Source organism: Pygoscelis adeliae, unplaced genomic scaffold, assembly GCF_000699105.1.
Source record: "Pygoscelis adeliae isolate BGI_AS28 unplaced genomic scaffold, ASM69910v1 Scaffold189, whole genome shotgun sequence".
Classification (NCBI taxonomy): Eukaryota; Metazoa; Chordata; class Aves; order Sphenisciformes; family Spheniscidae; genus Pygoscelis; species Pygoscelis adeliae.
In genome coordinates, this window is record NW_008825543.1 from 1,444,603 (window position 1) to 1,456,763 (window position 12,161).

Genomic DNA, 12,161 nt, shown 5'->3' on the forward strand with positions numbered 1-12,161 from the left:
AGCGGGTCCCCGGGGGGAGCCCCGCGGAGGAGCAGCGCCCGGGAAGCCCGGGAACCCGCTGGGGACTGAGCCGATGGGCTCCTAGACAGCAAAATCGAAGAGAGGCGAGATGAGGAGCTCGGGAACGGACAATGGCAAATTGCAAAAATACCTCCTTTTGCATCCCCGTGCGTTAGGGTGTGAGGCCTAAAAGGCAAAGAAATGAAACAAAACAGGTTCTCAGCCAGATGCTTCTACAGGTCCCTTATCCCCAGGAGATGCGGCTGCCCTACAGCACAGCTCCGGTGTTCCCGTATCACGCATCAGATCCCAGAATACCATTAGGTTACCTTAAATATGGTGTCTTTAAGGGTAATACGTTTGAGATACTTTCTACACTTCTGAGGTGCACTTCCCTTTGAAGACAGGGAGGACGAAAGAAAGACAGAAAGAAAGACAGACAGACAGACAGACAGAAGTGTTTTCCCATACTGCCAGAGCTGAGCATGGGCACTGTGAGAAAATGACGGAGTATGGTGAGACCACAAGAAGTCCCTATAGCGATCAGCACGGGGCTGTGGCAGCGCTGGCACGGCCACTCTGTTTTTCAACACGACGTGTTCAAGGGGAGCTGCACACGGGGGCTTTGGCAATGACCTGGACACAAGCCTTTCCTCTGGGCAGCCACCAAACCCCAGCTGCCCATGGGTGAACCTCCCCTCTCAGAACATCAGGTGCACAGACGAATAAAGAACATGGCTAAAAAAAGAGAGAGATGTAATTATCCTCTTTCCTACTCAGCCTCATTATTTCACTGCTCAGGGCTTTCCCTGGGAATGCACCTTCCAGAGTATTTTAGGATGTGATGCCTCCATTGGCTCCTGTTCCCTCGTGCCTCCCCCCACCAGCCACCTTCAGCAACAGCCTCACCTTCAGCTTTCTAACGTGATTATTTCACCTTCGATCCTACCCAACTTCAGAGGCATCAAACATCAGAGCAGATGGTAGAAGCTCAGAAAAATCACATGGCATTTGCCTTTTCCAAGCCAACCTGCTTCCCAATTTAGACTAAAAAGAAATCCGATCAGTCAAATCCAATTCTAGCTGGGCTATAAGTCTGAAAAAATGGATTATGCAAAATGTCTGATATCAACAGCTCGATGTGAATGTTGAACTGAGTTTGGGAGGAGATCAAAGTGTTTATACCTATGGATTTTAAAATAGGACTAAGACTAAAGCACCTTGCGATTGCTTGACAAAAGATTACACGATTGATAAGAGGAGCGATTTTCCACAGGGTTATGCCAGCACTAACACAAGTGTTATCTGCCGTGTGCACTGCTACCACCTTAGGTCTGCCCAGTCCAACGCTTTACTTTGAGCCCTAAATTCTTCAAGGCTCCTGTTTCAGTCTTGGCGGGGGCCATCTCATTGCAGCACTGTCAGCTCACTTTATTGTAAGCAACTATTTCAAAGTCCATTCAGAAAATATGTTTTTTTATTATACACACACTTTCCACCATTATTACATAGAAGTTAAACAGAAGATACTCCTTTCCTACTCTGCATCTGCAATAGCATAGCCATCTCTGCCTTATATTTGTCTTACCCAGGTCAGCTGTTGCACTTAACACCTCCCTTAAATTCATTACATCAGTCTTAAAGACTAAAATTTTGGTCCAATACTCAGGTGCTCACACAGGTCTTCAGCTTCATTCCAAGTGAAAAATAAATACTACAAAACAGAATTTTAATAAATAATTCTTTATTAAATTTGTGTTACAAAATTTCTACCAACAACTGTACAAGTGCTCGGTGTTAGGATGCCCTCTACCACCCCAGTAGAGGACTGCTGGTGTGGGGGACACCAAACAGCTCCTTCAGTGCCTGATCTGACCAGGTGAACAGAATAAGAAAATTTAAAGCATTTAAGTAAAACTGCAGTATGCAACTAAAGTAAGTAAACATCCACTTAAAAACTGTGCAAGAAGCAGTGTGTTGGGATGGTTGAGATGCTGAAATTTAAGGAATTAGAGATCTGTATCCTCCCATGAAAACATTTGTCCACAAGTTGGAAAAATGAGTAAAGTGAATCTTTTCTTCCAGGCCTTCAAGACAGAAGTAAGATTTTTCTTTCAGATCTTTGGCTGATAAACTATTGACTTGAATGAGCTTCCAACAGCTGCCTTACAGCAGCATAAACTAGAAGTCTAATCTGTTCTGGTAAGTAAGCATGCCACATGCGAGTGTGTATTTGCAGAAAACTCTTAGAAAAGCTATTTAGAAGTGGAAATGTATATGGATTTGACCTCTAGCACTGCCTGTGTCTTATCCTGAATACTTCCTCATGTTCCTGAATTGAAACATTGGCTAAATCGACAAGACCACAAACCAGCAAACTAATCATCTAGTGAAAGGTACTACAGTCATAATTGAAGGCCACAAAAAAGGGATTGCAAATCTTTTCATGGATGTGACTTGGCCCACTGATCCCATGGGAAAATTAAAATAAAAGACAAAAACTCATGTTATTTTCCTGAGGAAATTTTTCTTGCAAATAAACTAATAAATAAATCCAATAAAGGTGAACCAAAATATTGGTTCAACGCAAATTCTCTTTCCACATACACGTATATGTGTAGGAATATGGGTTAGAATAGCAGAGCTCAGCCTGCAGCCTGTGCAAATGTTACTGTACTACTTCAGTAACTCACTCGGATTTTCTGTCACTTGTTCCATTTTGTGGTCCTGCCAATAAAGCAGCGCTAATCCTCTCATTGCAGAGACCCTGCCAAGCAAAACTCTGCTCTTCCCTTATCTCTCCGTCCACACAAAACTTCTCCCAGGGCAGTGAAAGTCCTGGAGCAACTTGAGCTCAGCCAGTCTTCACAAGGCAGGAAAAGCTGTTCTAGAGCGATGATTCAGTAAGAAAAAGGGGCTCAAAAGGAGCAGAATCACACTGGTCGAAATCTGTCCTCTAAATGTGGCTGTCAAGAAGAGGTACAATTTCTACTGCTGCTTAGTGTTTGGAAATAGCATTTTTCCAGCCCCACAGAAACCCTGGTCTCTGAACAGGTAGAAGGAGCAGGCTCTGGTCCACAGGAGGGAGATGCAAAGAGTTACTGCTCCACCCCTCCAACCCACACATTGTTTTCCTCAACTCTGTGTACTGTCTTGACCACCACTTATAACCCAATTCTCACTTTTGATAGCAATAGGTTGGTGTTCCATAATTTTACATTAGCAGTAGTATAGTCTACTAAATATGCATACGGACATCCTGGATGTATAAAGCCTGCCAGAGCACCTCTTTTGTTGTCACTTTTGGTTTGATGTGTTTGTATCTCTGCAGGCATGAATGATGCAAACACTAGTCTGCACTGGAGATGGTACCACCGCATCAGGATTTCTCACTTCCCATCTGTCATCAGACTAAAACCCTGCCCAGGATCTGCTGCAGGAAGCCATGAAAAATTTGTTCCTTGGGGTGTAGTCAAAAATCAGAGCTGGCAAACACGGTATTGTGTACACAGAAAGACTTATTCATGGGCCAAAAATAGTCTCTGGGTACCAGCGGTATGCAGCACATGGGTTTTAGATTGAGATACGGCTTCTTAAACCACTGAAGTTTTCATCTGGATGCTGAGATTGTATTAAAAAGGAAAGCCACCACCACCCTGGAGTAAAAGAGCCACAGCTGGAGTCAGCATCACATTTTCAGCTGTATCAAAACTGAATTTTCTCAAAACAAAGCACTCTTTCTTCTCTGCTCAGAGATCCATCCCCCAGGGTTTACATCCATTTGCAACATCTTCATCACCCACTTGTCTTTCCTGGCCCCATCAATGAACTCGTCAAGAGACAACTGCCCTGTGTATGAGATGAGGAGGACACAAGATGGGGAGACAAAACATGACAGATAAGAAGAGGAAGGCAAGAAGTAAAAGCCATCCATGTTTCAGAAAATATGCTAATAAGACAAAAGCTATACTTCATTTCCCCGTGTAGTTTAGGCCAGCTAGCTGAAAGACAAACCACCACGCTGTGACCCAATGCATTCACACCTACCCCATCCCGTTGGCTGACATAAAATGTTGCATTAGCTTACACATGCTCCTCCAGGAGGATTACAAGTCTGATCCTGCAAGCTCCAATTTGACTGGAGCCACTGTCTTTACTCAGGCTACTTGTGCTGGGACTGGGACCTGCACTCTGCCTACTGGGGGTTTTCAGAGGATGAGATCTGTGTGGCATCAATATCAAGACAGAATAGTGACCCCTCTGTATTTTACATTAAAATAACAAGGAAAATTATTTCCTCCTGCTGCACGAAGTTACTCTTGATTCTAACAAACAGACCAGAACCAAACCCAATGTGTCAAATATGAGTAACATAATAGTCCTAAGTGATTTCTTGATAGACATAATTAAAGCCAGCCTGCCCAGCACAGATAACTTCTCATTATGCATGAATGCAATCTGAGCCATCGATCACTTACCATCCCCATTCTCATCCACTAACTGAAATATCCTGTCCACAACCTCCTCCGGCGTGAGCAATGGAGTCCTCTCCTCCACCTCCGACCGACACACTTTCTTCAGCTTGTAGATAGACTGGAAAGAAGTTCACAGATTAGGAGAAGGACTGGAAAGTGAAAAGCAGCGAACTCCATTATCTTCCCAACAGTGTAAAGGTCTTTTACAAAGGCTGTGGTTTTAACCTTTCTAGAAAGATCTGCCACTCAGCTGCCTCAGAACTTCAACGAAACCTCTGACCTTATGCTCACACACACTGTGGATTACTTCATTTGCTCTTTGAAGCTGCTGCCCTCCTATTTTCCTTACACATATTGGTCAGATCTCAGGGTTCCTTTGCAAAGAACAAGGCAAGAGTTTCACAGATGGGAAAATCATCTGACTTTTGAGTATTTTTTCCAAACATCTGAGGCCAGGCACATCTGGACTTACCCAGCCCTCCCTCCCAGGGAACTTGTGCCCAAGCTGCAAGATCAAACCTGTATTAGCACATATTTTGACCTATAGTTTCTGTTCTACTTTGTCACTGGAAAGGGACAGATTTTATCTATTCCTCCCATGACAATTGTTCATTATTAACTTTACTCCTTAGGCTGAAGGGGTTTGTCTGAAGTCTTCCCAGAGAGGGGATTAGCAAGGCCCTAACACAGCTCTGGCCAGTTCCTGGCTGACCTCAAAACTCTAATTGAACCTGCCCCAGACAAGCTCCCCAGATGCTCTCACACCTGCTGCTGGTGCTGCAGGTCACAAGCTGGTCACACTTTCCAGCCAAAAGGACCTGCTTTCCACAGATTCAATTTCTGATGTTTTCTTGATATTGCATTTGACCTAAGACCCTAAAATGTTTGATAACCATTGATTAAGCCTCACAAGCACTGCTGTGCAAGGGTAACAGCACCTGTGGTGCAGGGGCAACTCTAGCACAATCACCAAGATATTGACCTAAAGTAAGAACCCAGGTGCTGTGTCTGACTGTCTGCTAAGCCCCATGCCTCCTCTCACACCTTCACGCAGTCACTAATTAAAACTAAGTGCAGAACCTATCAGAAACCTAGAAAGGAATAATTACAAAAGGGATTCCTGTACCAATTTGTGCCTCTCAGTGTATTCTCACCAGCTACTCAGGCAGGAAACTTGGCTCCTGTAAGGGGCATGGGGTGAAACCCTCTTCCGCTGGCCAGTGCAATGAATCCTGGTGTAAAAAGGTTGAAAGGAAAGGCAGAGCAGAGATACAGGAACTCCACAATAGCACCCGGATGCTGCATTTCTGGACAGCAGCAGCAGCAGGGGCCAGGCTGCCCGCAGTGGGTTTAACTGATCCCTCAGCCACCCCATCAGGCTCCACCGAACCACTGCACACATGACCCTTTCAGCAAGGTCAGGCATTTTCACTTCATCACTGCCCACAGCTGCCCTGAAACCTGAGTATCACAAAACCCATATACATCATTACATTGCCAAAGAACTGGGATTGCTTAAATAAGTGATTAGGCAATGCCTACTTACCTCAACAATTTCCAGCAGCTCAGGTTTATCTATGCAGCCATTCCCATCCTTGTCATATACTTTGAATGTCCACTTCAGCTTGTGTTCCAGTTTTCCTCGTAAAACAAGATTCAAGGCAGCTACATATTCCAGAAAATCAATGGTATTATCCTGTAGAAACAGAAAAGCAGATGAATGACACTTAACTGGGAATAGTTGATAGAAAACTGCTTATGACACCTAGATAAAAAACTGCCAAGAAGATACTCCATGGGAGAGCTATTTATTTTCCACTTTATAGAAGACTTGTGCCAGTCCAAGACCATCAGTAAGTGCAGCCATACCCCTCTGCACCAAGGATAAGTTCCCAAGGAGTGACAGTGGAGACCAAAGCAGTTTTCCTATAGTGCAATAAAGGGGGACACCTGCCAGGACTCCAGAAATGAGCAATTTAAATACCCCAAGACCACACAGATTGCATGGAAGATGGGGAGGCAGATGAAGATCAGTGCAGGAGGCATTGACTTTTTGAGAAGGGATTGCCATTCTTCACAATCTCAGCTGCTTCACCAATGAGACCAACACCCAACCGCTACCCCTTTCTTCCATCCTTCCCCCTTGTTTGATCTTGATTCATCTGAGGAAGACAGACAATGAAAAAGTCACCGTTCAGAAGGAGGCAGCAAGAACACCCACAATAAAGGATTTACATCAGGTGTTCATCCTCCTAAGAACTTCAGAGACATTGAAGGGATGCAGGGCTCCCTCGGCAGCCTCCAGCAGATGGCCCTCATGCAGATCAACACCATCCCCAGGGCTGAGCCGGGGCCCCATGTCACCCTACAGCCTTCCTGACCCGCACAGCAAACCCCCCTGGAAGATCTGGGCTACGCATCTCGTCCCCGCACGCTCTGCTGCAGGCACTGAAATGCTCTGCAGTAACTGTGAGCAAAACCTGCTACTCCTGGACTTTGAAGGCCAGTAAGCATAAAAAGACAATTGAGGAATTGTTTTTATTTTCATACCATATTACTAATAATCCTTTAGATTGTTAGGTCCTGCTCAACTGATTATATGCCATGGGCATATTGAAGCAAACACACAAATCTAGGCCTAATTTAGTGTTCCTAATATATGCAAGTACCAGCATCCCTTAAAAACAGATTTTCAGTCTTATTAGGAAAATTCCTATAAACTAGGAATGGGACTTTGCCTTTTATGCACACCGTTTGGTCTGCAACCCTTTCTGCGCAGCTTTCGTAACAGAATTTGGACCTGGTCCTTCAGTTTTTTGCAGGAATTTGGGTTTTCCCAACTTCAAATTCTGAGACAAGTCTGACCTGCCCACATCTTCCGTAGCTTTTTTATCCTTTCTCACGACTTTTCTTCCCACCTCAATGTGATTTTGCCACTGGTTTCAAAGGAAGCTTAAGGGAAATTGGTATACCTGAGAGATGGCGTACTTGTCTCCCCTTTTCCTATATTGATATTCAGCAACAAACAACCCCATACTTGGAATATGATCGAGAGCTTCAGGAAAAAAACCTGAACTGTTTGGCAAGCCTTGCTTACCCATTTCAAGATGAGAACGGCAACCGTATTACATTTCTTTTGACTATCTAAAATATCTCAGGCTAGTATTAGGCTATCCTTTGCACCAATGCATGGGTATGCATGAACTGCTACTAAACCAGAAAGCCCACTTTTCCCAGGTGTCTGATGACAAGTACAGCAAAGGGAATCAAAACCAGAATGTCTGAATTGCTCAGCATTCCTTAGCTTCTGAGCAGCTAAAATCAATATTTTGTTACATGCCACCTGTTCATACTGTATATATACACTTCCTCCAATGTATAGCAAGCCTGAGTAGGACTTTACTATAATTACCCCTCTATCATAGCAGATAAATATTTTTTTTTCCATGTAGCAACCTTGGCTATTTGAGGATCTTTCAACAACACTGTCTCAAAATGCGGCTGCCTAAATTTCAACCTTTTAATCCATCCTCAGTCCCTTAAGGAGACATTCTGTCCTTAATTTGTGTACAGATTTATGAGAGGATAAATCCATACCAGCCCATACAGGGTGGTGCAGCGTGAGCTCCTTCTCCTGCCCTAGCAGGTCCATTGCCCTCGCCTTTGTCTCATGAAGCATGGGAACAAGGGTGGGAACTGCACCAGAACACCTCCAAATTACAGGAGGAAGAGGTGCAAATTATTAGACAAATAATTGTAAAAATTCCTCACTACTTACCCCATTCTTATCAAAAGCTCTGAACATGTTTTCAATATACTCTGCTGCTTCATGGTTATCCTGGACCCCGAAGAACTGCTTGAATTCATGCATGAAGAGGGTCCCACTGGGACATTCAACCACAAATTTCTTATACCATTCCTGCAATTCAGCAACATCTATCTCTCCTTGCTCCCCTTTGTTGTTGGTGAACTGCTGTCCCATTTTGCTCCGTAAAGCAAGATTTAAAAAAGAAGGAACAAAAGGAAAACCCTGCCAAAGTCCTTTGCTTGTATTGTCCTTTTATCACCTTTCGTTGCTTTTTCTTTGTTCTTTTTCTTCTCGCTGTCTTGTGCCTTTATTTGATGTTAATATTGTGTCTTGATATTTCACCTTCTTTTTGTGTTTTACTTTTTTCTTCCTCTTTCTCTCCTACAGTTTTCACTGCCACAGCTTTGGTGTGCTCACTTGATGGTCGTAGAGTTGCTTCTCTGCGTTAGGGCTGTGTAACAGGTAGTATCAGGCACGTATAAAAATAACTAAGATCATTAGGAGATTCCCATCTATAAGTCAGAGACCTTCAGATGTTCTAAGCTGTGCCCTATTTAGGAGGGGACTCCAGAGGCTCCGGGTCCTTCTGCACATTAATACCTTCATGTCAAAGAATTTAGGAGCCAAGGTTCCCTTTATACACGACATACATCCCCACTCACTTTACTGTAGTTTTTCTAAAAAAACCCACAAACAAATAGATTGCAAGTGAACTTCCCTAACATTAGTTTTTCAACCCAGGCGTATACTACCTGCTTGTGGGGGATACTCAACGTTTCAGTGAAATAGGGCATATTGCCAAACAACAATTACAGAGAGCAAATCCTGACAAAATGAACACATACAACTAACAACACTCACATTAAGAAACCTGCTAATGCGTAAAGTTAATTGAAAGCCTACTATAGGCTTTACACTGTACAAAATGATTGTGAGAACTAGTAAATGCACATAGATAAAAATGTGCATATTTCATTTTTACAATTTATTCTTAAAACTCTCAGTTAAAAAGAACAGGAACATTTTAACATTCTATTTCTCTATTTTTTCAAAGTATTGAGTTCTCCTTATTCCCCTTCCCCCTTTTGTGCCTTTTTCCATTGGAATACTTCTCCTGCTTACCCTTACTTCTGAACATTGTTTACTGCTTTTATTACAGATACAACAGGCAGCTCCATCTCTAGCTTCTTTCTGTTCTGCAGCTGCTCACCACAGCCTGGTAGCAGACAGCTCACAGCCACATACTGCTAGAGATCAAGCCACCCTTCTCCTCTCCACAGGCAACCTGCTGTTCTTTCCATTTTTTTACTGGAGCCACCAGCTTTTATCTATGTCATACCCGGTGTTCTGAATCCAGCCATTATCTGTGTCAGCTGGAGAGGGATGACCTGTAGTTATAAATGTGCCTGAGCCAGCCTGGCATCCAGATAGGATTCTTCTTTTAAGAGGATTGAAGCAGTATTAATAGGAGACAATAGACTCCTCATTATAGTAATGCTAAGGCCCAGAAGGATTTAAGCTGTTCACTTTTCTGGAACATTTTTCTATTGGTTTGGAAAAAAGAATTTCTCACGTGGAAAAACACTGGTCAAGAATCAGTCTAAAAATTGATACTGCAGAATAATACAGCAATTCATACTCCACTGTAAGACTAGAGCTTGCTCTGAATCTACTCACACCTGTAAGTAACCCATCGGTGGTATTGCATGTATATATATACATACAGATTTGCAGGAGCGTAGCATAACTTTGTACTTCTGTACGTAAGGGTGCCCAGGCAATAGATGGTTTCATTTAACTGTTGTAAGCAAGAAGAGGATACAGGCAGTACAGCAGAAGTATGGAGATGGATGGGAAGAACTAGAGGAGTGGCCAGAACCGTTAAGACTGTTCTCTTCCAATGAAAGGGTATATTTTTATGTAATAAGGTAGAGGAATCCTGTTTGCCTATCTTTGTGCCTAGAAGAATAGACTCAATCCTTCCTTTTGTAAATGCTTCAGACAAACTTCAGCCTCTCGCTCTAAGATAACTTGTCTGTTGCAGAGGTTGAGGTCTGGCTCATCAAAAAAAATTATACTGGATCTGTCCCCCAGCATTTGTCCCTTAGCTAGACCTACTAGAAAGATGTCTTTGGCAGCCACAGTCGGTGTGGCATTTGTAAAATAGTTCTGTTGCATTCTCCATTTTGCCATGCTCTGTTATGCATACCATGTAAATAAATAGCTTTTTCCCTCAATGGTATTTCTTGAATCATCTTGGCTAATATCTGGTGATGGCACAGGTTCTCTCTCTGGGTCACAAAGAGCCTTCAAGAAGTGGAGGCCCTGCTGCTGGGACAGGGGTGGGGAGGGCTCATCGCAGTTTTTCCTGTAGCACAGCTGGGGAGTTTTGCATGCGCTGGTGTGAAGCCTTCCACCATTTTGTGCTGCTCTCCTGCACCGAGGCTGCATGCTGGAATGTGAGTGCTGAGAGCACACAACAAGACTCCACATGCCCAGGACACTGTCTTGCCTCGTTGCATAATTTTGTTTTGCCTTATGGGAACTTAGTGATCTGTTCCCAGGAGAGAAAATGGTTCCCTTTTGTTTTGATGACTACAATCTTTTCCAGCTAGGAACAAAGGACTGCAAGAGACTTGGGTTACAAAGCCTAGCTGGTGCTATTGCAGGTATCATGACATACAATCGTGTTGATAAAAGTACTGATGGTAATTTGGCACTGAAATAAATTAAATCCCATAGCTCCTGGTATGAAAATTCCTCTGCATATACTCTCATTGTCCAAAGTGTGTGCTCTGCAGACTGTACTGACAGAGCTGCTGTCTCTCAGCCAGTAGAACGTCACTTTGTGAAGTACAGTTTATCAGCCAAAGGATTTCTTAATTTGATTTGAAAAAAGATGCAGGTAGAGGTAAATATAAGCAGAGAGAACTAAAAATAAAAAAATGATTTCTAGAAAACACCGTAAGAAAGAGGTTGGTGCTATTTAGGCTGCCTGAAGGGTTAGGATCAATGCTTTATATATCATGTCAGAGTGAACCCTTTGGATGATTAGTTGCAAACAGGTAACATCTGATTACATGTCCTGCCTAATGAGCTGTCCCTAGATTATCACCTATACAGCTCAAAAGCTGTGGAGTTTCCCAGCCAAGAGCATGGAAAAAGACAGCTTATTTCCTGTCAGTTCACTAACACAACGTGCTGCCACATGCTTCAGCAGAGGCTGGTAGAAACTCAAGGAAAAAAAACAAAAACCAAACCCTGCAGAGGGCTGGGAGGACTCATTTGTTTGGCATCTGCGTTACCACTCAGTGAAGGCAGCAGAGGCTGTAACAAAGGCGGCAGGGTGCAGGCAGGCACAGTTGCCTGGCACGAAAGGACCAACTTCAATGAAACTGGAGGCAAGACTAGATCCTTCGCCCACGCTGGAGCAGCCCTTGCCTAGTCATTTTGCTGCACTGCTCCATCATTTTAAATACCCCTGCCCTAAGACCCCTCCCGTGGGTTGGGCAATCTCAAGTGTCCTTGCAGTGGGCCTAGAAAGAGCAAAGCCCTGCCCGGGGTTGCTCCCAGCCCCTCCGTTGCAGACAGCTCGGGGCGTGTGGGTGAGTGTGCAGCATCACTGTCGGTGTCTGCTTCCAAAGCTCCCCGAGCATCAGACCGCAAAGGAAAGCAAACCTGAGGCATCCTTAAATTTACCCGTCGCCAGGCAGGACAGACACGTGGACAAGAGGAATGCAGGGAGAATGAACGGCAGCTTTTGTGCTGACCCGTTTGAGGAAAGATCAAAGATCCCTCATACTTTGGCTGGGAGTTCAGCCCAACATCTCTGTGCATCTCTTCCCAGTTGCTCACCAAATTGGCCATACCGTTGCACA

The 12,161-nt window shown here is 43.9% G+C and overlaps 1 protein-coding gene across 1 annotated transcript; it reads right to left on the bottom strand.

Moving 5' to 3' along the window:
• Nucleotides 1-3,545: 3,545 nt before the first annotated feature.
• On the bottom strand, nucleotides 3,546-8,609 carry GUCA1B (guanylate cyclase activator 1B (retina)). The gene is made up of 4 exons (XM_009331946.1): nucleotides 8,254-8,609; nucleotides 6,022-6,171; nucleotides 4,479-4,593; nucleotides 3,546-3,849 (listed from the first exon to the last, which is right to left on the bottom strand). Exons 1-4 carry the CDS (start codon nucleotides 8,455-8,457, stop codon nucleotides 3,722-3,724), a joined length of 597 nt encoding a protein of 198 aa, XP_009330221.1. The 5' UTR covers nucleotides 8,458-8,609; the 3' UTR covers nucleotides 3,546-3,721.
• Nucleotides 8,610-12,161: the final 3,552 nt, after the last annotated feature.